This window comes from Oscarella lobularis, chromosome 10, assembly GCF_947507565.1.
Source record: "Oscarella lobularis chromosome 10, ooOscLobu1.1, whole genome shotgun sequence".
Classification (NCBI taxonomy): Eukaryota; Metazoa; Porifera; class Homoscleromorpha; order Homosclerophorida; family Oscarellidae; genus Oscarella; species Oscarella lobularis.
The window spans coordinates 77,644-100,364 of NC_089184.1; the positions used below are offsets into that span (position 1 = coordinate 77,644).

General features: G+C 43.3%; 9 protein-coding genes across 14 annotated transcripts; 4 read left to right on the plus strand and 5 right to left on the minus strand.

Moving 5' to 3' along the window:
* The first annotated feature begins 7 nt into the window (after positions 1-7).
* LOC136192131 (ubiquitin carboxyl-terminal hydrolase 3-like) lies at positions 8-2,438 on the plus strand. Its single transcript, XM_065980647.1, has 14 exons — positions 8-134; positions 187-247; positions 366-452; positions 507-648; positions 698-786; positions 841-966; positions 1,028-1,141; positions 1,190-1,386; positions 1,440-1,508; positions 1,559-1,677; positions 1,730-1,861; positions 1,912-1,961; positions 2,009-2,055; positions 2,102-2,438. Exons 1-14 carry the CDS (start codon positions 50-52, stop codon positions 2,257-2,259), a joined length of 1,476 nt encoding a protein of 491 aa, XP_065836719.1. The 5' UTR covers positions 8-49; the 3' UTR covers positions 2,260-2,438.
* On the minus strand, positions 1,754-4,444 carry LOC136192133 (putative leucine-rich repeat-containing protein DDB_G0290503). 4 transcript variants are annotated; one of them, XM_065980648.1, is made up of 13 exons: positions 4,363-4,444; positions 4,170-4,307; positions 4,064-4,113; positions 3,920-4,019; positions 3,783-3,871; positions 3,654-3,732; positions 3,471-3,605; positions 3,211-3,414; positions 3,069-3,149; positions 2,942-3,007; positions 2,805-2,893; positions 2,607-2,757; positions 1,754-2,546 (listed from the first exon to the last, which is right to left on the minus strand). In XM_065980648.1, the coding sequence occupies exons 1-13, from the start codon at positions 4,375-4,377 to the stop codon at positions 2,268-2,270; spliced, it is 1,476 nt and encodes a 491-aa protein (XP_065836720.1). In that variant the 5' UTR covers positions 4,378-4,444; the 3' UTR covers positions 1,754-2,267. The 4 variants fall into 4 exon arrangements, with proteins under 4 accessions (XP_065836720.1, XP_065836722.1, XP_065836723.1 ...); XM_065980650.1 differs by lacking the exon at positions 1,754-2,546 and having other exon boundaries at positions 2,626-2,757; positions 2,805-2,889; XM_065980651.1 differs by lacking the exon at positions 1,754-2,546 and having other exon boundaries at positions 2,660-2,735; positions 2,805-2,889.
* LOC136192136 (cilia- and flagella-associated protein 161-like) lies at positions 4,353-5,584 on the plus strand. Its single transcript, XM_065980653.1, has 5 exons — positions 4,353-4,532; positions 4,582-4,671; positions 4,726-5,169; positions 5,219-5,292; positions 5,341-5,584. The coding sequence occupies exons 1-5, from the start codon at positions 4,464-4,466 to the stop codon at positions 5,489-5,491; spliced, it is 828 nt and encodes a 275-aa protein (XP_065836725.1). The 5' UTR covers positions 4,353-4,463; the 3' UTR covers positions 5,492-5,584.
* On the minus strand, positions 5,459-6,725 carry LOC136192135 (NAD-dependent protein deacylase sirtuin-6-like). Its single transcript, XM_065980652.1, has 6 exons — positions 6,596-6,725; positions 6,229-6,542; positions 6,107-6,166; positions 5,891-6,061; positions 5,710-5,833; positions 5,459-5,658 (listed from the first exon to the last, which is right to left on the minus strand). The coding sequence occupies exons 1-6, from the start codon at positions 6,659-6,661 to the stop codon at positions 5,497-5,499; spliced, it is 897 nt and encodes a 298-aa protein (XP_065836724.1). The 5' UTR covers positions 6,662-6,725; the 3' UTR covers positions 5,459-5,496.
* Positions 6,459-11,118, plus strand: LOC136192129 (multiple C2 and transmembrane domain-containing protein 1-like). 2 transcript variants are annotated; one of them, XM_065980644.1, is made up of 21 exons: positions 6,460-6,828; positions 6,913-7,406; positions 7,499-7,769; positions 7,829-8,051; positions 8,099-8,228; positions 8,289-8,442; positions 8,491-8,546; positions 8,596-8,723; positions 8,777-8,963; positions 9,016-9,109; positions 9,254-9,356; positions 9,412-9,511; positions 9,573-9,674; positions 9,729-9,803; positions 9,934-10,053; positions 10,110-10,283; positions 10,343-10,387; positions 10,437-10,543; positions 10,604-10,713; positions 10,767-10,864; positions 10,918-11,118. In XM_065980644.1, exons 1-21 carry the CDS (start codon positions 6,759-6,761, stop codon positions 10,969-10,971), a joined length of 2,895 nt encoding a protein of 964 aa, XP_065836716.1. In that variant the 5' UTR covers positions 6,460-6,758; the 3' UTR covers positions 10,972-11,118. The 2 variants fall into 2 exon arrangements, with proteins under 2 accessions (XP_065836715.1, XP_065836716.1); XM_065980643.1 differs by having other exon boundaries at positions 6,459-6,828; positions 8,099-8,442.
* A 757-nt stretch (positions 11,119-11,875) lies between these two features.
* On the minus strand, positions 11,876-13,199 carry LOC136192164 (T-box transcription factor mls-1-like). The gene is made up of 4 exons (XM_065980683.1): positions 12,546-13,199; positions 12,221-12,488; positions 12,000-12,170; positions 11,876-11,926 (listed from the first exon to the last, which is right to left on the minus strand). The coding sequence occupies exons 1-4, from the start codon at positions 13,010-13,012 to the stop codon at positions 11,876-11,878; spliced, it is 957 nt and encodes a 318-aa protein (XP_065836755.1). The 5' UTR covers positions 13,013-13,199.
* Positions 13,200-13,587: 388 nt separating this feature from the next.
* On the minus strand, positions 13,588-16,042 carry LOC136192130 (probable ATP-dependent RNA helicase DDX59). 2 transcript variants are annotated; one of them, XM_065980646.1, is made up of 12 exons: positions 15,958-16,042; positions 15,557-15,909; positions 15,436-15,511; positions 15,262-15,381; positions 15,063-15,209; positions 14,888-15,019; positions 14,758-14,834; positions 14,567-14,695; positions 14,421-14,524; positions 14,112-14,376; positions 13,838-14,064; positions 13,588-13,791 (listed from the first exon to the last, which is right to left on the minus strand). In XM_065980646.1, the coding sequence occupies exons 1-12, from the start codon at positions 16,031-16,033 to the stop codon at positions 13,731-13,733; spliced, it is 1,767 nt and encodes a 588-aa protein (XP_065836718.1). In that variant the 5' UTR covers positions 16,034-16,042; the 3' UTR covers positions 13,588-13,730. The 2 variants fall into 2 exon arrangements, with proteins under 2 accessions (XP_065836718.1, XP_065836717.1); XM_065980645.1 differs by having other exon boundaries at positions 15,557-15,912.
* A 69-nt stretch (positions 16,043-16,111) lies between these two features.
* On the plus strand, positions 16,112-20,255 carry LOC136192166 (uncharacterized). Its single transcript, XM_065980685.1, has 12 exons — positions 16,112-16,195; positions 16,267-16,392; positions 16,445-16,528; positions 16,581-16,633; positions 16,685-17,111; positions 17,180-17,720; positions 17,892-18,005; positions 18,059-18,157; positions 18,217-18,365; positions 18,416-18,553; positions 18,605-18,731; positions 18,861-20,255. Exons 1-12 carry the CDS (start codon positions 16,143-16,145, stop codon positions 20,253-20,255), a joined length of 3,306 nt encoding a protein of 1,101 aa, XP_065836757.1. The 5' UTR covers positions 16,112-16,142.
* On the minus strand, positions 20,253-22,706 carry LOC136191986 (T-complex protein 1 subunit gamma-like). Its single transcript, XM_065980437.1, has 13 exons — positions 22,601-22,706; positions 22,487-22,548; positions 22,385-22,435; positions 22,271-22,333; positions 22,123-22,219; positions 21,871-22,072; positions 21,636-21,824; positions 21,478-21,579; positions 21,234-21,413; positions 21,071-21,169; positions 20,685-21,012; positions 20,505-20,636; positions 20,253-20,459 (listed from the first exon to the last, which is right to left on the minus strand). Exons 1-13 carry the CDS (start codon positions 22,644-22,646, stop codon positions 20,331-20,333), a joined length of 1,680 nt encoding a protein of 559 aa, XP_065836509.1. The 5' UTR covers positions 22,647-22,706; the 3' UTR covers positions 20,253-20,330.
* Positions 22,707-22,721: the final 15 nt, after the last annotated feature.

Below are 22,721 nucleotides of genomic sequence, written 5' to 3' on the forward strand. Positions count from 1 at the left end.
TGAGCTGGAGTCGCGTCCACGTGAGCAGTGCGCGTGGAAAGAAAAGGCCATGGATTGCCCCCACGTTCAAACGGCCGTCCGCATCAACGCGGACTATCTCAAAAGAACGTGCTCGGACCACTTCACGTGCAAAGGCAAGCGCGATTTTCGATCTCAGCTAAAAAAGACCGTCTTTCGTCTATCCAGTGTGCAAATCGACCAAAAGCGCTTGGATTTGTCTCATGTGCGGTGCAACGCACTGCGGAAGGTATAGAAAAGCTTAGAGTAGGGGATCTCGGCACGGACGTTGCGCCGCCGCCCGCCGCTCGCCCGGAATCATGATATGTCGCTAATTACATGTATTCAGACGACGTCGTCTCTTTTAGATACGTTCGTCGACACGCCGTCGAACATTACGAAGAAAATTTGCAACACAGTGTCTGCATGGACAAAGAATCGCTCGCCGTCTTTTGGTAAAGTAAGGAATAGTGAGACTGCCGTAACATTAATTGGGGTTGCCGTAACAGTTACATTTGCGACGAATACGCTGGGAACGATACGAAAACAAAATTGATTGGACAGCTGAGAAAATGTATGAAGGAGAAACGAAACAAAAAACGACCATTGAATGAAGAATCGAATTCGTCGGCGACAAAACGAGCGAAAACGGCAAGAATAGAGAAAAAATTCCAACATTTGTATATTTGAGATTTTTTAGATTGAAGACGACGCTACACCGTGTAAATTAGTAGGACTGCGTAATTTAGGAAACACGTGTTTTATGAACGCCGTTCTTCAATCATTGAGGTACATCATCCATCATCATCATCATCATATATGTTCATCTATTAATTGTATTAGCAATATCAAGGAATTTAGCGTATTTTTTCGCCGGCTTCCCGCTGCCTCATTGACAAGTTCCCGTCAGACGACAGCCAATCACCATGGATATTTTACGAGAAGCAGACCAAGACCAGGCACTAATTGGTATTTATTTATTTATTTATTATTACACATAATACATTATTATTGTCTCTCTTTTAAAAAGTTCTTTAGTTGAAGAAGTTCGCAAATGTATTATTGCTTTACGTAGCGAAGGATCGGCACCTCATTCTCCGGATTCTTTGTTTGCCACTGTGTGGCGAGTCGTTCCAAGATTCAGGTATGCACATAAACTAATTTCTATTTTATTTAGTTATTGATTTCTTAGGGGGTTTCAACAGCAGGATGCTCACGAATTTCTTCGCTACTTACTCGATCAACTTCATAGCGAATTACAAGAGCACGTGACAAGAAAAATGACTTCAAAGAGAACAATTGTGTCTGGAGTCTTTGGAGGAATGCTTCAAAATGAAGTCACGTGTCTGGAATGTAGAACACAGTCCATAAAGCAAGATCCTATTCTGGGTAGACATATTGAAAAAAATAAAGAGAATTTTTGAATACTTTTCTTTTATTAGATTTGTCTTTGGATATTCCTCGACGCTTTCAAAATTCAAAGAAGAATGAAACACATTGTTGCATACGAGGTGTCCTAATTAATCAATTAATTAATTAATTTTATATAGGGATGGCATAGATTGCTTGTCAAGTTTCGTTCAAAAGGAGGAACTTCAAGAGAGCGAATTATACTATTGTCTCAATTGCAAATGCAAGCAAAGATCAACAAAAAAATTCTGGATTAAATCACTTCCTCAGGCAAAGCAGAAACCCTAAGAATTAGCTACAAAAAACTCTCTTTTTTCCACAGGTTCTCTGTCTTCATTTGAAACGCTTCCACTTTACGACTATGTTTCGATCAAAAATTGATACTCACGTACAGTTTCCAATTAGCGGATTAGATATGTCTCCTTATTTGCTCTCTTCCTCCTCCTCCGAAGAGGTAGAGTGCAGAAGCCACACGGATTATTTTAAGATCTTCTATTATTATAGGCAAGCAGTCTCTATGATCTAGGAGCTGTTATAGTTCATCACGGATCAGGGTAGACTAGATCAGCCAATAGAAAATCTAGTCTAATGAGTTGTCTAGTGTTAGTTCCGGGCATTACACGGCATACGCTTGTAGTCACGTGGCAGGTTAGTTAGTTATTTCCGTGAATTCCTCTCGATAATTCGTATCTAGGTAATTGGTTTCATTTTAATGATAGTCACGTGAGTCGCGTGCGCGAAGACAGCGTATTGTCATGCAAAGCCTACATATTGTTTTATGTCAAACGACAAACGAAGGAGGTTTCCATAGAAACCTCCGATGATTGTCACATAATTGACGTCGAAACCTAATTCAAAATTCAAAATTTTGAATCCCAGGCGGGTTTTTCTTTTGCTTGACCAAAATTCCTAATTTTTGGTTGTTTTGTTTTCTGTTGTCGTGGCAATACTTTAAAATCTTCCTCTTGTTTTTCGTGCTGCAATTGAGCATGATGTAATTTTTCTATTCGTTCTTCCTTTTCTCTCTTGCACTCCCTTTGCATTGATTTGATTTTCTTTAAGAAGTGTTGTCCGTACTCGGACAGGGCTTCGGCTCCACGTGGCTCCGAGCTACTCAATGCATCAATAACATCCGACAACTTAATTAATCAATCAATAAGAGATTAATTAATTAATTAATTAAATGTTTCAGTGTTTACTTTGGTTGAATTTTCGTTCATTTGTGACAAGAAACTTCGCAATGATTCGTCAGATCCGCTTTTGCTAAGTTTTTCAAATGACGTCAGAATTTTATTTAGTGGATCGCACACAAGTTTTGTTACAGATGACTGAAAATCCACAAAACCGGCCCTAAATTAATTAAAACAAAAGATAATAGCTATTTCCTATGAACTCACTTTATTGATTCAAATAATGATTTGACGTAATCCAACTGTAGTTTATAAACGGATTGGTGAAACTCGAGCTCCACTTTGAGCACATCTAACTGCAAGGAATCTCAACCTAAATCATAATTTTTCTATTATTTTTATACCTCCATCTCTGCTACAGTGTGTCTATGATCAAACGTTTTAACAACAGCATCAAGCACCTTATTAACCTTGGGGAGGAAAAGCTTGATTGATTGATTGATTGTGACATGTTTGTGTGCAAACCCTTACTTCTTGTTTCCGCTTTGGAAACGAGGGCAAGAGTTCTTCTATGTCTTTAGCCGTAGTAAATGACTGTGTTTTAGGCAAAGCCTTATATAATATATAAAAAGTTATTTATCTATTTGCGTAAGGGGGATTAGTTACACTGTACCCAAGGTGCTGTTGGAATGAGAAGTGAAAGATTCAAAAGATCCGTGCAGCACTGTTCTAATGTAATTATGACGTCATCAAATTGACGCAACCCATGGCTTTCTATTGGGGTTAGAAATGAAACGGAAGGAGGAACCGTGGACAGTCCCGATTTGAGGGAAATCAATTTTCGATGCAGGGAAGCGAGACTCGATTCAAGGTACGCCTAATAATTAGATTATTAAAATAAATAAATAAATAAATAAATAAATAAATTCGTACCACTTGCTTCAGATTAATGTGATCTAAAGACGGACCGCATATGTCGAGAAACGTAATGGGTTGATTACGTTTCGGATGTTGAAATGCATTAGGAAAATATAGAGGTTGAGCTAAGCGCTCGGCTGAGACTCCAACCTAAGGGGGGGCGTGGCTAGGGAAAGCGTTTTTTCTAAGGGGTTGAACCTCATCTCCCGTTTGCATTGAGTGGATGATAACCTCCGCTGATTGTCGCAGTTCTTTTAGCACTGTGTCGCTACTTGATCTGAGTAGAAACATTGTGACGTATTGTGCTTTGAATTTTTTTCATTTGACCTTGTTTTTTCTACTAGATCCGTCAAAAAATTGTCCATTTTTACCATGAGTGTGGCTTGACGTTGGAGGCTTGTTGCAAAGAGATGTAGCTAGAGGAAAGCAATACAGTAGAAACAAACATGAAATGAATAACTTGCCTGTCTTTCTAGTTGAACTATTTGGCTCTTGAGCAAATAAATTCTCCTCTGATCAAAACTCTCTCCAGAACTTTCACTGGCCAACTGCTCCAAAAGAAGCCTGAACAATAGGTAACCAACCATCCATACATCATTAATTCCTACGTTTTTTCATCTAATTTCTGCTCTAATTGAGCATTTTCCAATTTTAGTAACTGATTAGTTAATATCAAGATAGCAGCAGGTGACCGTCGCTGATTGGCTGCCCTACTTTGACCTGTCGTTCGAGTTCGTGTACGTAAGAACTCGACCCCGTCCATCCTTTCTTGCTTCCCGGATCATCTCGAATAGAAGTCGTCGAAGAAGGCCGAGGTAAATCTCGATTCATAACCATACGACTACCTATCAGCTAACGCACGTATTCAGAACGTGTAATTTGGTGAGAGACAAGTCTAGCTGTGTACTTTTTTGCTGGCCATGATCTTTGCCGACTCGCGCTAGCTTGTCGTCTTGGCAACACTCGCGCTACTGTATCGCGATCGTTGAAACGACGCGAAACTTGGTCATGAGCGTCCGAACGTACAATCCCCGCGTTCGCGTAGGAAATTGGAGCGAGGACATTTGCCTTGAAGAGGTCGACGAAGTGACCTAGCCCCTATCTCGCGACTATTTCACCGTTTTAGGACGTTTTGAAAGACTTTTTGGAAAAGAAAGAAAACGGCGAACTTTTGATGAACAAAACGCAAAACCTGATGACAAAAATCCTCGGAAAAGTAAGAGAAAAGATAAAAAAAAAAAACGATTGTCGTTGAAATCGATGCAATTAGGTGGATGTAACTAATTTCAGCGACGGTTTGATTCATTTCGGCGATCGCGTTTGTCTCTACAATCCGGAAACGGCTTCTTTTCTCTCAGCCAACGTTTCCCCTAGCAACGCTCTTTCATCATCCCCCATCCCTTGCCCATGTGACGTTTCGTCGTCACGTAACCTCAAACCGCAAATGAGAAACACATTCGCAATACTTCCATCTGATTCGTCCGTTCGTGAGGGGGACGTTCTCACATACGGGGCACAATTTCAATTGCAGTCCCTACTTGGCAATGAAACAAAGTTGTATCTTCAGAGTGAAAGAGCAACATTTGCCAAATGTGCCAAGCTCTCACGCAAACAGGAAGTAACTCTGGGAGATAAGGCAACATATCAGAGCGACTGGAAAGTAATCTGTTATGATCCACAAGACAGACTGGAAAGTGAAGGGGAACCAGTTCCAGTAAGAAACAAAAGACTTAGTATTAATTAAATAATTTTTCTATTTACAGGCTGGTCGTAAATTAATCTTGAATCACTGCAAAACCAATCAGAATCTTTCCACATCATCTGCCTATTCTCTGAGGTGAGATACACTTAGAATTTTAATTTAATATTGATGTTGATTGAATAGAACGGCGTATGGTCGCGAATTGGAAGTGATGGCTCACACGGAATTCGATGCTCACAAGGCGGAAGTGCCTGGAAATCATTGGGTATTCGTTCAAGGAAGTGAAAACGAAAGGGAAGGAGTCGTTACCATGGCGAATCTAGAAGCAAAATAACATGATCAGGTATTCATTTTATTAGAATCAGTGCGTGGTTGTTTATTGGGTGGTTCCGTTTCACGTTTGACTTCAGTCCATTGACCAATGGGATAGCCTAGTCTCTTCATGATTCCCTTCATAATATCGTCCACTTTAGCATGAATAACGAGACTCGCTCGTTTGTCCTTAGAGAGATGAATGCATTAGGAGAAACATAGACACACGTATCTACGTACATATTTAGTTGGCTGTAGATTACAGATAACCAAACGTCCTTTCTTCTTCAGTGCCATCAAAGGAAAACTTGCTGCAGGCATCATTTGTAGACTTGTTCCAAGACAAATAGATAAATCAGCTTCCCTAGAACGAGGATTATCCCCTCATCATCTAAAAAAACCCCCATTTTGATTTACTTACTTGGAGTTCCTTGTTGCACGATTGAGGTCTTCGAGAGGCAATTCACCCTCCCAATCCAATAGAGTATCTCTTAATTTTCCTCTGCACTTTCCACGACCTCCACCTTCGTCGCATTTATTTCCAGTCAATTTTTCACCGACAGTTTCTACTGGCACATTTCGACAAACTTCTCTAAAATGATCCTAATTATAAATAGAGCTAAATAGAAGTATGTACCTTCCACAACGTTCACACTTTTCAGTAAATACGTCCCCGTGCAAAATACATAGTTTATCTCTATGAAAAAAATAAGCAACCACGTGTGTGATTGGTGACGTCACACGCGCACGCACTCTCACCGAGGAAATCCCGATTTCAAATGCAATCCGTCGATATTCTGCGTCACGACGCATTTCACCAATCCCTCGCCTTCCAAACGAACGAGTGCCATGTGCGTCGTCGTGGGTATCGCCTCGCCAAAGCCGACATCGCTCCTCTTTCGAGATCTTCCCTCTTTTTCGAGCGTCCACACGCCATCGGGGCCGCGAAAATCCGGTATACCGGCCGCCGTGCTCGCGCCAGCCCCCGTGTGAACGACGCAATGACGTGCCTTACTCATCCATTCGGCGAGAACGTTCAATTTCGTCTCGAGATCGTCTGCATCGTCGAAAATCTATATCTCCATAGCAACTGATGAGTCATTCGGGGGATTCCTCGCAGTTGTACCTCCAGTTGACCGCACTTTCCCTTGTTCTCGTACGGCGAGAGGCTCGCTGCGTACGCAATAGACATATTTTTGCTGTACAGTATCTCTGGTACACACCCAAAGGTTACGCCTACGCGATTGATTGCGCACGCTCCGCGGTCCTCCCTTCCACTTCTCCAACTCATGTCGGAGTCTCGTTTCGCCTTCGGCTCTCCTACCGCAAGCATGATGGAGCACGACGACGACGATGGAGGTAAAATGCAGAAAAACGCATGCCGCCTCGGCGACTTGTCGTCTCATTTACGCTTCCCTTCCGCTTTTTTTTTTTGGGGAGCAGAATCGCGCGAGTCGACTCCCACCTGGCACAACACGTCCGAAACAAAACCCAAAAAGAAAAAAGGGTTTTGGAGATTAGGTTCATTGCGTAAGCGCATCGGAAAAGGAAAGAAAAAGGATCGTGGACACGCTTCATCAGCGAGTTTCGACGAACTCGATTTTTCTTCGTCTCCGCCTCCGCGTGCGACAAGCGCCGTGCCGCCAGAAATCGTTAAAAGTCTCGACGGATCGCCTGTCTATCGACGACGCTTTCCCAAAACGCATTCTCTCGATCGAATCGATACGAGTAGTCGCGTGGATGGGAAAACCGGAAACGATGCGGAGGTACACGTCGGCGGCGGCGAAGTTGATTCGTCATCTTTTGCGGGGGCGGAGACCGCTTCGACGGAAAGTAGAAGAAGACGGAAATCGTGGCAAATGGCGGCACAGAATCAAAACCGAACGCTAGAATCGCAAGACAGTGCCGACTTTGTGACGACAATTCGACGAGCAGAGGTAAGGAAATGAAGGGGCGGAGCCCGCTGCACCTTCTATCATTAGATATGAATACTTATTATAATGATTAATTGATTAAACACGTGTTCTAGAGTACAACTAGTACTTCTGCTACTGCTACTGCTGTAGCTGTTGCAGCAGCTGCTGTAGCTGCTGGTCATCAGCATCAGCATCAGCATCATGCACCTGCTCTTCAGCCACACATCACTGTCACTGATACGGAAATAGAGACGGAGGAGAGACGCGTTTCTCAGCCGAATGATGTTCCAGAAACGCCTAGAAAAAAGCCCAAAGTTGGCCGACAGTATAACATGACTGTCTTGCTTATTGGCGGACGCAATTTGGCTGTCCGAGATCGATCTGGTACCAATATATACATAATGTATATATAATTAATTATTCAATGGGCTATTTTATTTTAGGTAAGAGTGATCCATATGTGAAAATGAAACTTGGAAGGAAACAGAGACGAAAGAGTTCTACGATTCAAAAGAATTTGAATCCAAACTGGAACGAGCCATTTCACTTTTTCATTTCCGACATCGAAGATTCGTTCAGAATCAAAGTCTACGATTACGATTTCGGTCTAAAAGACGATTTCATGGGAGCAGCATCTCTAGATTTGACAGAATATGACGTCGATAAGTGAGAAAGAAATTAGTCACGTGATTAATATATAATTAATTTATCAGGCCAAATGACGTTCAAGTTCATCTTGAGGATGAAGATGCTGGCGATGAGGAACTCGGTTATTTGTTATTAACAATAACCTTGGTTGAAGTGCGAAGTGGAAGAGAAGCCACGCCCTTTTCTAGACCATCTGTAATTCACTTATTTATTTATTTATTTATTATTGATCACGTGTCTATTCTCTTATTTAAGAGTCCTTCTCCGTCTCATCATGACATCAAGCTGAAAAGACCAAAGAGTGCGGATATGCACACGTTATCAAAACGACACAAATCTCAATTGTGGAAAGGAATTTTGACCGTTGTTCTATTGAACGGGAAAAACTTGCCAGCCATGGACGACAACGGTGAAAAATTCAGACAATAAAATTCCAATTATTTATACATTTAATTAGGATTTAGTGATCCCTATTGCAAATTTCGATTGGGACAGGAGAAATACAAAAGCAAAGTGAGAAAATCATTATTTCTTAGAGAAGAAATAATATTTTTTGTTGAAGGTTATAAGCAAAACTTTGAATCCCGAATGGAAAGAGCAATTCGATTTGCACATCCTGGATCCCGGCCAATCGCTTGAAATCGACGTCTACGATCGAGACTACGGAGCAAAAGATGACTTCATTGGAAGGTAAATAAAATAAAAAATTAATATAAATTTAATCATGGATGATCTCTTTGCAGGTGCAAAGTCGATTTGGATGAATTGGAATCGGACAAAACGCATCACAAGACGCTCGATTTACAACAGGCCGTTTCCGGGAGAATTACCGTCATGCTCACAATCAGCGGAACCATGGAAAGTCTCGCCGAAGAAGAGGAAACCGATTTGACCACGGAAAACGAAAAGAAAAACCTCAATCGCACATACGTAAAGAAATGAAAGAAAACGAAATTACGCCGAGAGAAAATCGCCTTTCTAGAGTATTATGAAAACGTTTTCGAAACTTTCTGATATTGGCCACTTGAGAGTGAAAGTCATCAAAGCCGTTGGACTTCACGGAGCCGATCTAGGAGGTAAGAAACACGCAACGTAACGCGTAATGTAAGAGTCTTCTCTTGATTGGTCACTTGCCTTTGTGACATCACTCTCTTTCTTTGACCATATTTGGATACGTTACGTTACGGGGAAGATGGGATGAAGAGTTGTTGTTTTTTCAGGTACTAGCGATCCTTTTGCTGTGCTGGAGCTTGGCAACGGACGAGTCAGAACGCCAACTGTCTATAAGAACGTGAATCCGGAATGGGGAAAAGTTTTCTCCTTGTTCGTCTTTCTCTTTCTCATTGCCTGTTTTGGATTTTTCGACGATTTCTTTTAGGAAAGTCAAAGACGTTCATTCTCTTCTGGAAATTACCGTTTTTGATGAAGACAAGCATAGGAACGAGTTTCTAGGTCGCACTGTAATCCCTCTTCTTTCTGTATGTTCTTCTTCTTCTATTGAGAAGACAACGCTAGTTTACTATTGCTCCTCCATTTCAGATTCTTCCCGGCGAAAAAAGATGGTATCAGCTGAAAGATCGCAAACTGAGGGGAACCGTGAAAGGGCAAATTCAATTGGAAATGGACCTCGTCTTCAATCCCGTATGACAACGTCACTTGACACGTCATCGTTTTCCTTACTTTTGTGTGTTATAGATTCGTGCCTGCATTCGAACGTTTAATCCCAGAGAAGCAAAGATCCTCGCTGAAGACGAGAAATTCAAACGCCAAGTAAGTAAAACCCCCATTCTCACACCACTAGCAAAGCAACGTAACGTAACTCCTGATTGGTCGTTTGCCTTTGTGACATCACTCACGTTTTTTACCATATTTGGAAGTCAGTCACGCCTCGTCTTTGTAGGCATTGACTCGCAATATTCAGCGCGTAGCGAATATCGTCCGCTCAATTATGTCCTTCTGGGCTTGGCTTCAAAGCCTTTGGGAATGGGAAAGCACGTCGCGAAGTCTTCTAGCCTTTTTTGTCAGTCATAGACGATGATTTTTTGAAATCATTTATTTACTTACTTCTTTTTACAGGTGTTTTTAGTTACTGTTTATTTCTTCGACTGGTGGATGCCCTTTGTGCTTCTCATCCTCATCTTCGTCTATCAATATTTCGTCACGGGTAGACACAGAAAATTCGTCATAGCTCCCGGAAGCCTAAGCTCAGCATCTGAGTACTCAACAAATCAGCAAGGATACACGGAAATAGTAAATTAGAAAATATTCACCATACATAGAACGTAGAAAAATGTATTTATTACTCTAAGGACAGTGACGATGAAACAGAAGACGAATCCGATTCAAAAGGCAAAGTAAGAAAAAAAAACATATCATATATACGTTTTTGATTTATACCCGGAGGACGAGAAAAAGTCTCTAAGACAAAAATATCAGGCGATACTAGACGTATGCCTAAACGTTCAAACTATCACCGATTGGTTAGCGTGCTTGGGAGAAAGAATCAAAAAGTAATAATAATAATAACAAATAACATTTCTCTCCCCTAATTCATTCTTCATTCCCCTTAGTACTTTCACGTGGACAGTTCCCTTTCAGTCTGTTCTAGCTATAGTCGTTCTTTCTGTCGCTGCCGTAATATTTTACTTTGTTCCTCCGCGATATCTTGTTTTGCTCTGGGGTAAGTCTATCTCTCTTTTTTTTAATTTAAATTTAAAACGTTTTCTTGTCTAGGAATCAATAAGTTTACCAAGCGATTGCGAAAACCGCACTTCATTCCCAATAACGAACTTCTCGATTTCTTATCTCGACTTCCTTCCGACAACGAAATTGTAAATAAAAAAATTATGACATGACGTAATTTTGAGACTCTCTCTCTCCGCAGACTCTATGGAGTGGAACGAAGCATCCCAGCGGTCGGAAAAAGAAAAAGAAATAAAGAAAAAACGTGTACAAATAGACTAAAGGAAGAAGAACCCATTATAAATTCGTTTTGTGTGTGTGTGATTCTATTTTATAGCGATTCATATATAGTATGTTTGTTGTTTGTAGTTTGTGTAGAATTTCGAGTCTCGGATGCAAGCAACACTTTATTACTCTCGTCATCATATTAGGAAAAATATATGTAAAAAGTGTTGCTAGTGTTGATCGTCTTTGTCCGGGTCTTTCTCCCCCTGATCACTCGTATTTGAGCCTCGATTCGCACTCGTCGGACCCGACGCCGACTCGAACGCACTCCTAGAGCTCGGCTGAAGACTAAACGGACCGCACGGCTTGGCCAACCACGCAGAAGAAGGAGTTCGAGTCGCCAAAGGCCGTTGAAGCAGCGCTGGACGCAACGGCGGCGGCGGAGCTCGCGGTTGCTGTTCAAAACGATTCACAGGCGCTAGTGAGGACGGCTGCGGCGGCGGTGGCGGCGGCGGCGGTGGCGGCGCATAAAGTCCTACGCCGTCGTGTAGAGCGATAGTGCCACGTGACATCGGCTCGAGTGGGCGTGGTTGATGAAAATGAGGTGCAGGGTAAGGAACGCGAACCGCGGGGCCGTTGCTAGCGCCGTTGAAACGACGGCATAATAGAAGGCGGAGGTGGCGGCGGAAGCGGAAGCGGCATTGAATAACGAGGAAACGGAGAATCTGTGAAGAAAAAAAATTAATTGGGTAATTAATTAATTAATTAACAAGGGATCTTACGCGATATTGGGCTAGGAACGGTCCACGTTTCTCGTTGAGGTTGCGGCGGCGGCGGGGGTGGGGGTGGTGGGGGGGGTGGGGGTGGTGGGGGTGGTGGGGGCGGGGAATCCGGATCCATGTCGCTATTGGCTACGGCGTCAGGAAAGGCTCGTTTCACGTCTTTTCCGGACGGCTGTCGAAATGCCTTTGCAAAGGGATTTTTATCTATTTTATAGTGCGTCATCTAAGGAGGAAAAATTAATTGAAAAAAAGGTAACAAGTTCTTTATGTTTGTTACCTTGTTGCTTTGATAGGCAGTGACGGCGATGAATTCGCACTCGGAAAAATTCTGTCGAAAAATCGGTAAGAATTCGCTTTCCGTAAAACGTCCGTGTTGGTCGATTTCCGGAGGCATTTTTCTCGATATGAGAAAGCGAACTCCATACTTGTGCATCGATTTCAACACAAGCTAAAAGAGAAAAATCAATTATTTCCTTATATCTAAGTTCTAACACTTACGTGTCCTTTTGCATTGCCTTCGTTATTTGTCACTTTGTTCTTCTTGAACGAAATGACGTCCTTCATCCAGAAGCTTCCTTTACTCGGCGAATTTTCGTGAATAGCGATTGCCGGAGACAATTCGACGTCCGTCTCCGAAACAGAGAGCCACGTCGAATCGACGTACTTGTAACGAGTTTGATCAATTGGATAAATCTCGATTGCAATACGATAGAGAGCCTCAGGATCCAATCCGACTACGGTGAATTCAAGATAGGGAAAAACGCGTCTACAATACAAGAAAAAATATGACGTCATCATAAAAAAATGGACAATGAAATTTCACCTTCCAGATTTGGTAATAATCATTTCGGTTCCTACGCTGTGAAATCTTCTCCATAGATCAGCTTTTTGCAAATAAACGGTCACGCCTCCACTTGACTGAATGCCGGGTCCCGAAGCGACAACCGGTAGAGGTGGAAACAAATAGGGCGAAATTGCGAGACAGTCTCCCCCACAGCCGGGCATCATCAAATCATTTGACCCCGCCCCTCCCGTACACGTATTCATATAGGGTCGAAAAGAGGGTTGCGGCGACGCGTGACGCGACGACGAGCCGAATAGAGACGGACTCGTTTCTGTCCTTCCTTTCAACGACGCGATACTATTCGTAGGGGGAAGCAGATAAGGAGCACTGCGATGATGATGACAAAATGGCGTCGGCACGTGCGCGACCGTCGTCTCGTCAATTCGTCCTCGTTTCGCCGCCGATGCAATGCGATCGTCACGAAATCGCGACGGAAGCGACGACATCGACGACGATCCATAACCGGCATCGGTGGCGGCGAGATCGGCGAGTTGTTCGAGTCGTCCTCCACTCGATGATAAACCTAAGCTTAGAGACGATGGACTTCCACCAAATAACGATCCCGTGCTGAGATAACGTCGATCGATTGCGATGCTACTCAGTCCACTGCTCGAACTTCCACCGCCGCTTCGTTGATTCGACGATGACGAATGACGATGAAGCATGTCGAATCCATAAGGTAATGCTAATGAATTTGCGCTATATGTTCGCTGGCGCATCGCGGCGGGGGACGACAACGACGTCGCTGTCGTGGTCGTCGTCGTCGCCGTCGTCGTTGCCATCGATCTCGCGTGTACGTGCCCCTGATAGAGAGTGGGCTCTCAAGTTATCTAGGCTTGATGTGATCGCGTCGCCTCGCCGTTTGAATTAGCGCGCTGACACTCCCCGCGACGCTGATTGGCTCGCGGCGACGCCGCGTTCAATGACGCGAAGAAAGACCGACGCACGGTATCGTCGCCTCGCGTAAAGAATTCCCCGCCAAGCGATGCCGACACGATATACGCTAATGCGATTGGGGATTTGCGGCACCATTTCTAACGATTTTATTAGCACTCTTATCGCCCCGCCCCGCGTGAAATTGCGTAACTTAGCGTAAGCCCAAACGGCGTCAGATCAATTCTCCCCTCCCTCCCTCTAAATTCTAATCAGACACAAAGGAGTCTTCTAATTCCCACGCAATCTTCGACGACGTTTTCGCCGCGTAAGAAACTCCATAAGATTTTCCCTAAAAAAATCAAAGACACATCCAAGTACTGTACGATCTGTCTCACCTAGTAATCAATTCATCCTTCTTAGTTCGCTTTGAGGCGCTACTAGGGGAAAACCCTCTTTCTCGAGCCCTCATCTGTCTTCGTAGATGAGGAGACGCGAGTAATTGCGAGGGAAGAGACGCGCTCTTACTAAGGGACTCCACCACATCCAAAAATAGATATCGGCTATTATTATTAATAAATGTGATAGCCCAACCGGAAGAGCCAAGTCGACTTGATCGACCCGCCTAATAATAAATAATATTACTTGATTAATAACATTATTTTATTTTACTTGGTGTATATATTCTTCGATTTTTCGAGGCATGTCAAAGTGAATTATTTGAGATATTTGCGCGAGATCGAGGCCCCGCCCAAGAAGGCTCGTAGATACAATAATCGACGCTTTTCCTTCTTGAATTGCTTTGAGATTTAGCGCGCGTTCCGCTTGGCTTTTGTCACCGTGAATTGACGTTGTAGCAATTCCGCATTTTTTCTCAATCGCTTCAGCTAAAAGATCAGCTCCAATTTTTGAATCCACAAAAACGATAGTTGGCGGTCTAAATATTAAATTAAACATAAATTGGCAACTTTGAAGTTCTACTTGAAATAGTTTGGATCTCGCAACAATTCAAAAAGACGTTTTTTCTTTGATTTTTCTTCTACCCATAGAACCGTGTGTTTAATTCCAGAACTCGGAGAATTCGACTAAAAATCAAAATAAGTGAAATTTTTCCGGGGGTAAACTACATTTCCAGTTGAAATAGATATTGAATTCTTTAACATTTGAGATGCTAGGTCTTCGGTTTTTTGAGGAACTGTAGCAGAAAAAAGGAGCGTTTGATGTGCGGCCGGAAGCCAAGAGGAAATCCGCTGAATCTGAAAAAAATACAAACAAAACGTATGATGAAAAATTATCAGATCTCGCGCAAATTTCGAACTTGATTTTCGAATCCCATTTCAAGAAGTGCATCGACTTCATCAAGAACAAGAACTCGGATACACGAAAAATCAATACCTAATCAATAACCAATTAAATGACGTCAGAGCGCGCGCGAGTTCTGACGTCACCTTCTCTATTACATAGCTCCAAAAGTCGACCTGGCGTCGCTATAACAACCTGTACACCTTGCTTGAGACGATGCAATTGAGGAGGCATAGGAAAACCTCCCACAATAAGAGCCGTTTTCATGAGGGGAAGACCTGAAAATCAATATTTAAATAAATATTTTATCTAGGTGTGTACCTTTCATTAAAATTTTAGCTTGGTCTTCAATTTGCATACAGAGCTCACGGGTTGGTGATAAGATCAATGCTCTTGGCAAATGAGGTTTGTCTATTACGCAACCGTGGCCTGTTAGACTAGCCACAATAGGGAGAAGAAAGGAAGCCGCTAAATAAAGAATTATTTCTCCTAGGGTTCCTCTTTCTCTCTTTCTCTCTACTTTTTCCCGATCCAGTTGGTGCACTGGCCAGAACGTCTCGGTGTTTTAGAGCAGATGGAATAACCTGCATTTGAATGGGAGTTGGCGTTTCGAGACCAAGCAATTTCATATTAGTGTACACTGAGAAAACCAAAAAGTCGAATTCCCCCAATTAATTTTACTAATTTAGCTGACTTGTCGGATGAAAATGACACTGAGAAAAGTCAGTAATCGGTTTGGGAACACCATCACCATGTACCCGGATATCAAGCTATAAAGATATGTATCTTTTTTCTCCGGGAATTCTTCCGCTTACCTTTGTTCTTAGCAGATCAAGTTGAACTTGATTCATTTCCCTTACGGATTCATCCTCTCTATACTTATATAGACCAAATGGTAAGTCTGGCACAGAAGGTTTTATTTCCGATTCAGTATTCTCCTCCTCCTCTTTCTCCTTCTTCTTCTTCTCCTCGTCATTTTCAATTTCTTTTCTCATCCTCAAATGACGTTCCTTGCACTGTTGACTGCACACGTCTTCATCAGTTGCATCACAGATGTACTGGCCATATTTTCCGCAGACAATGCAAGCTGGCTCGTCTGGAGCTGGCCAACGTTGATCGCGTGAAAATTCAACGACAAAATCCTCTTCTTCATCAGAAGATGGATCGTCTTCTAGGGAAAAAAGCGATAGAGGCATAAAGTGAGAAATTTTTCTACCTTTTGGGACTTCAATACGTGTTTTTGCCTTCTTTTTTTGGTCAGGTTTATGCCGCACTGATCGAGGGACAAACATGACGGTGCGCGTGAGTGCGCGTTTCTGCGTAGATTACGCGCGCCAACGTGTGGCGCAATTTGAAAGAAATCGTCGTAGGCCGCCCTTTCGGTCGTCGTTCGATCACTCGATGAGTCTCCCGAAGAAACGACTATCTCTCAGCACAAAGGATCGGTCGAAACGGTGCGAAATAGTCACGATTTCGCGATCCAGTGAAGAGCTCTCATCTCTCGCGCGCTCACGCTCTCTTATAGACGATTCGGAGCAGTTGTCACGCCGCAGTTGAAACCCCTGCCACAATTCTTCAACGACAGCACTCCGGCGGGGCCGGGGCCCCTAAAACAGCGAAACGGGGGAATCGACTCGTATCTAACTAAAAAGTCGAGAAAAAACGCAGCTCAGCATTAAAGAAAATTAATCGTATAAATTCAGATGTGATAAAACGAACGATGGACCCAAATCGAAACCACTAGCTATGGTTTGTCCCTTATTACAAGCTCCCCCAAAGCAAACCACGTGCGTTTTATCGATAATCACATAAGAATATATATCTATTATGTATTTACAGTCTTGATACTGAAGTAGAGAGTATAGAAGAAGATGTTGTTCCTGTTGATGATGGTATGGGGGGATGAAAATAAAATTTTTAATTTAATTTGTTTGAGACTTTAGTTGCATCATGTGACTTTATTGATTTGACTGCATCTCAACCGGCACCACGTGGACCACCACGTGATTCACCTCTTAATATCAGTTCTGATGATGAGGAAGTTTTTGATGAGATTCAACAAAGATTCCAAGTAGAAGAAGAGGAGGAAAATCAAGATATAGATGATGACGATCTTATCAATTTTCCGTTGCCATCACCACCAAATTTCGTTGAGGAAGAAGAGGATTTTGTGACGTCACTACCTGCCAAGTCAACAATGACGTCATCATCTTCATCCTCATCAATAAGACGTGATTTGGAGGAATGCAGAGCGAAGAAAATTGACGTCATGAACGAAATTTGTCAGCATCTTGAACTCGTCCCGCCATCAGATTTGGCTAAAGTTTCCGGACTGAATGCAATTCAAATTCAAAAGTGTCTAGCAATCAGGTAACAATAAGTCTCTCTCCATTCCTCATAACAACAATCACAATTAATTAATTAATTAATTAATTAAGGAAACGTCTCACCACTCAATGCAATCAACTGGAAGTCAAACTCCAAAAAAATAGCAACAAAGACGAAGAAATAGATGGTCTCCTTGACGATTTAGATAAGGAATTAGGCCGGCCTATATCCCCTCCTCCGCCCCCTCCGCCCCCTCCCCCTCCCGTTGCTACATCTACGCCTGTTTCCAGGGCACCGCAATTCAGTCATCCTCTTCCCTTCGTCTCTCCACGGCCCCCGCCCCCGCCCCACTCGCAATCTCGCACACTCTCGTCAAACGATGAATTCAAAGGCGAACGCTTTCCATTTTCGCCGTCACTTCGCGACGCCTTTCACAAGATCTTTCGTCTGCGTCAATTTCGTTTTAATCAACTCGAAGCGATCAATGCGGCGATGCTAAAGAACGACTGCTTCGTTCTAATGCCCACGGGCGGCGGAAAGAGTCTATGCTATCAGCTTCCGGCGTGCGTTAGCGAATCGCGCGTCACAATCGTCGTTTCTCCACTACGATCATTGATACAGGATCAAGTGACGAGACTTCACTCTTTACACGTAAGTAAACGACGCCAATTCATTCACACTCTAGCGACGTAACGTAACATGCCCAAATATGGTCAAAGAAAGAGAGTGATGTCACAAAGACAAGCGACCAATCAGGAGAAGAGTTCTTCTTACGTTGCGTCGCTAGCGTGAGAGAATATCATAGAAGATGTTCCTATATAGATTAGTGCTGCACAATTGTCTGGGGATGTGAGTGAAGGAGAGGCGCATAGGGTGTACGCGGATTTAGCGAGTCATTTGCCGACTATTCGACTCGTCTACGTCACTCCCGAAAAAGTAAACAATAGAAAATTAATCGTTCTCGAAAAATCATCAATAGTTAATTTTAGGTTAGTGCTAGTCCCAAGTTCTTATCAGCTTTAAATAATCTCTATTCGCGAGGCAAATTGGAGCGATTTGTAATCGACGAAGCTCACTGCGTCAGCCAGGTAAAAAGATAAAAAAATTATTTTTATTACGCGAATAATTAGAATTCACTAATTAATAGTGGGGTCACGATTTTCGACCCGATTATAAAAAATTAAGCATTTTACGCGAACGATTTCCGTCTGTGCCTCTCATGGCACTGACGGCAACGGCGACGAATCGAGTGCGCAACGACGTCGCGTATCAATTAAAAATGCGAAATACGAAATGGTAGTGAAAAGAATCGTTTTCGCGAGTCTCTCTTATCTAAGTTAGTTTAGGTTCACGCAGAGTTTTAATAGACCGAATCTTCGCTACGAGGTTCGCGCTAAAAAGTCCAAACAGACCGTGAGAGATATTATCGAATTGATTCATGAAAAATTCGTGGGGAAATGTGGCATCGTCTATTGCCTTTCACGGTACATACGCCCCCCTCAATTTCATATTCTTTTGCTATATCTATAATGTAGAAATGAATGCGAGCAAGTTGCTCGCGAGCTGACCAATGCCGGTATTTCGGCGTCACCTTACCACGCCGGTTTGGATGACGCAGTACGAAATAGAGTTCAACAGCAGTGGCTCCAAAATCGATACAAAGTAAAGTTACGGATATTAGATCCTACCGTAACGCTGGTTGCTAAGCGCTCACCCGTTGCTTAACAACCATTTCTTTCAAAAGTTACGGCGGATGTTGTGGTTGCTAAGCCAACCATTTCTTTCATGTAGGTGGTTTGCGCTACGATTGCCTTTGGCATGGGAATCGACAAATCGGACGTGAGATTCGTTATTCATTACTCCATACCGAAATCGCTCGAAGGCTACTACCAAGAAACGGGTCGTGCCGGTCGCGACGGTAAGCTCTCTCACTGCATTCTCTACTACTGTTACGGGGATGTGGTGCGATTGAGAAAACTTCTCAGTCAAGAAGTGGGGCCCCATTCGCGCGCGGGGGCGGGCCGCGGTCGAATCGCCGCCGACGATCCCCAATCGATTCATTTCAACAATCTCAAAGCGATGGTTCAGTATTGCGAGAATGTGAGCGATTGCCGTCGCTCGCAACAACTTTTCTATTTCGGCGAAACGTACGATCGTCGCGAGTGTCGCGCCAATCGTACGACGGCGTGCGATACGTGCGAACGCGGCGCCAATATCGAGCGACGCGACATGACCGATTTAGCGCGACAAATCGTGCGTAGCGTGCGCGTCATGACGTCATCAAAAGAAACGAATTTCACTCTAAATCACGTAATCGACGTCCTACGCGGTTCGAAATCGCAAAAAATTCTCCAACTCGGTCACAACGAACTGGAAATGTACAACAAAGGTCCCCAAACGACGCGATCCGACGTCGAACGTCTCGTTCACAAACTCGTACTCGATCGCATACTCACCGAAGAAATGTTTCTCGGATCGCACGATAATATTCTATCGTACGTTCGTCTCGGACGTCGCGCCAATGATCTATTATCCGGGACCATGCGTTTTCTGTTTGACGTCACCGTGGACAGTGGCAAGAAAACGAAACCGGAAGTCGTCGGATTTGAGACGAGAACGACAGATGCTCACTTTGATGCGTGTCTAGAAGCGTTGCGCGAGTGGCGACGTCAAAAAGCGCGCGCTATGAGCAGTACATATCGATTAGAGTGGGTTTGCAGCGATGAGGCTCTCGTCGAAATGGCGGGAACGCGACCGGAAAAGATCGAAGCACTTAATAATATCGCCGGTTTAGCGGCACTCTACGTCGAGACATTCGGCGAAGAACTTTTAGAAATTATGAGGCGATTTCCTTCCGGAAGTGGGGGGGCGGAGTCATCACTGCAGACGGATATGGAAGCAGAGGAGCGAACAAGTCACTATTGGGCGGATCCGTGCTTACAGGAAGAGGATCACGAGGACGGAGCCGATTATGAAGATACGACAATACAGAGAATGAAAGGAGGAGGAGGAGGGGGGCGGGGAGTCGCAAGGGGACGAAGAAAATGGGCGAAAAAACGAGGGGGCACAACTGCGTCTCGTGGCGGTAAGGGAAGGGGGCGGGGTCAAAGTAATCCGGGGCCTCCGTTGCCAAGAGCTAGGCTGTTGCCCCCACCTGCGCCAAAACGCGCCAAAGTAGTCAAATGAACGCATAGAGAAGAATAACATGAGAGAAAACACACAAAGAAAAGAGAGAGAAGTCAAACTATAGCAAGTTCTTCCCTAGTTAGCATCATCTTTGGGTGGTGGCTGCTCTTCCTTTTCCTTTTCCGGGGCCTTTTTCGCCGCGTCACTCGCCTTCTTCACCCCACCCGATACAATGTCATCAATGCGCAGCAACAATATAGCAGTCTACATATACAATGAATCATACAAGTCTCTCTATATATAGTGTACCTCAATAGCTGTCTTATAGCACTGTAGTCTCACTGCAGCTGGGTCCCATATCCCATACTCCTCCATATCAACGAGACTCCCATTCTCTCCATTGATACCCCACGTGCTAAACTCACCGGAAGCATGCTTAGCCTTAATTAAAATAATAAATATTAAAACTATTAATTTAATTAACCTTACCCGTAATTTGGTGAGTGTTCGAATTGAATTTCCCCCGCAATTTCGAATCAGCGTATGGGGTATGACTTCTAAGGCCCTGGCAACTGCCTTATAAGGTAACTGTTGGACCCCGCCCACGGATTTCGCCTTCTCGTTGAGAGCGCGAGAAAGAGCCATCTCAAGGGCCCCACCTCCGGGAACAAGATGGGGATTCACGTGAATATTTCGAGCTGCATGCATTGCATCCTGGAGATTGCGATCCACTTCATGGAGAACATCCTTGCTGGCGCCGCGCAAGACGATCGTACACGCCTTGGGATTTTTACAATCCACCAAGTAAGTAAAATACCTCAATTACAATATATAAGATTAATTAATTAAAATTAATTAATTAATTAAATACTTACTCGTCTCCTATTTTTTTAATTTCGAATAGTCCGCACTCCGTGCCGACGTCTTCTTCGCGTAGTTCTTCAGTACGATTCACAATTGTAGCCCCACACACTCTAATAATATGTATTGATATATAAATTGCCCCTCCCCCTCCCCCTCCCTCCCTCCCTCCCTTACCTTGCTATTCTATTGTTGTCCGTTTTTCTGACTCTGCGTATGACGGAGACGTTTTTCTTGACCATGAAATGCTGGGCTAGATCGGACACGCCCTTTTCCGTAATGACAAGATCCGGTTTCACTGCGAGAATTCTATCACATTGATCCCGGATGAAATCCTCTTCCAATTGAAGAATTCTCCTAAATTAATTAAAAATCCCCCTTTTTAAAAAATTATGAAATTATAACCACGCCCCCTACGTACGCAAAATCTTCTTCTTTTGACAATTCCAAATTAGTTTGACTTTCTCCCTTCTTATATTCCAAAGAACAATCCAACAAAACGATTCTCGGATTTTCAATTTTTCTTTACATATAAAATGAAATAATTAATCCTAATTAATAATAATTAAAATCCCCTACCTTCTCATCTTGGGATGAGTGACGTCTTTATTCACCATGACCCCATTCAAAACTTTGGAATCTTCAATACTACCTCCGGGAATTTTCTCCACGCGGGCATATCGTTTGATATCAACTTCCAGTCGTCCACCTTCCTCCATACGAATCGTCTGCACGGCATCAAGAGCAATTTCACAAGGCAAATCACCCCTTAAAATCAATAAAAACATAATTATTATTGATTTTATTGATTTACCATCCTCCCAGCATTTTCGTTCCAAGAGAACTTTTCACTATTTTCATCAAGGTTTTTTTGTCTGTGACGTCAACGGGTTTGCTAAGCGTTTCCTTGGTGATTTTAACAATGTCCTCTAGGGCTTGACGAAAGGCGGAAATGATGACAGTCGGATGCATTTGTTCATGTAAAAATGGCTCAGCAACGCTCATCATTTCACCGGCTAAAACACGTGATTAATTAAGGTATTGATCTATTGATTTTTCTCTTTGCCTAAGATTATGACGGATGTCGTTCCATCTCCCACTTCTTCGTCTTGCGTTCGACTGATTTCAATGAGCGTTTTCGCAGCCGGATGTTCCACGGTAATCTAATTAATTATAAATAATAAATAAATAAATAAATAAAAATTCTCACTTACTTCTCTCAGAATTGCATTCCCGTCATTCGTCATCACTATGCCCCCTGTCGGATCCATCAGCATCTTGACGAAGAATGTTAAGAATGCTGGCATACGGGATATCGCGTTTTTTACCTTGAGCATCGATTTCGGTCCGAGGCACGTTCTTATCACGTCAGCGATCATCTAGAATGTCCGCCATCTCTTCTATCGTCTCTATTCTTCTATATTTCTTACTTTCGCTGCAGAGACGTTGCTCAATTGGACTTTGAAGCCGCTCTCGCGCTTCGTGCTTTCTTCTGCGTACGTTTTGACACGTTAGGGCCTCTCGAAAAAGCCTTCAGCTCTTACTTAGAACTAATATTTGGCCGCCGGGCCCTCCTGGCATTCGCATCATCTTGAAATCGACGTCAAAATCGGTTTTCCGAAAGCCACGAGGTGAGATGACGCATGCGTGATAGCGCGATTCAAG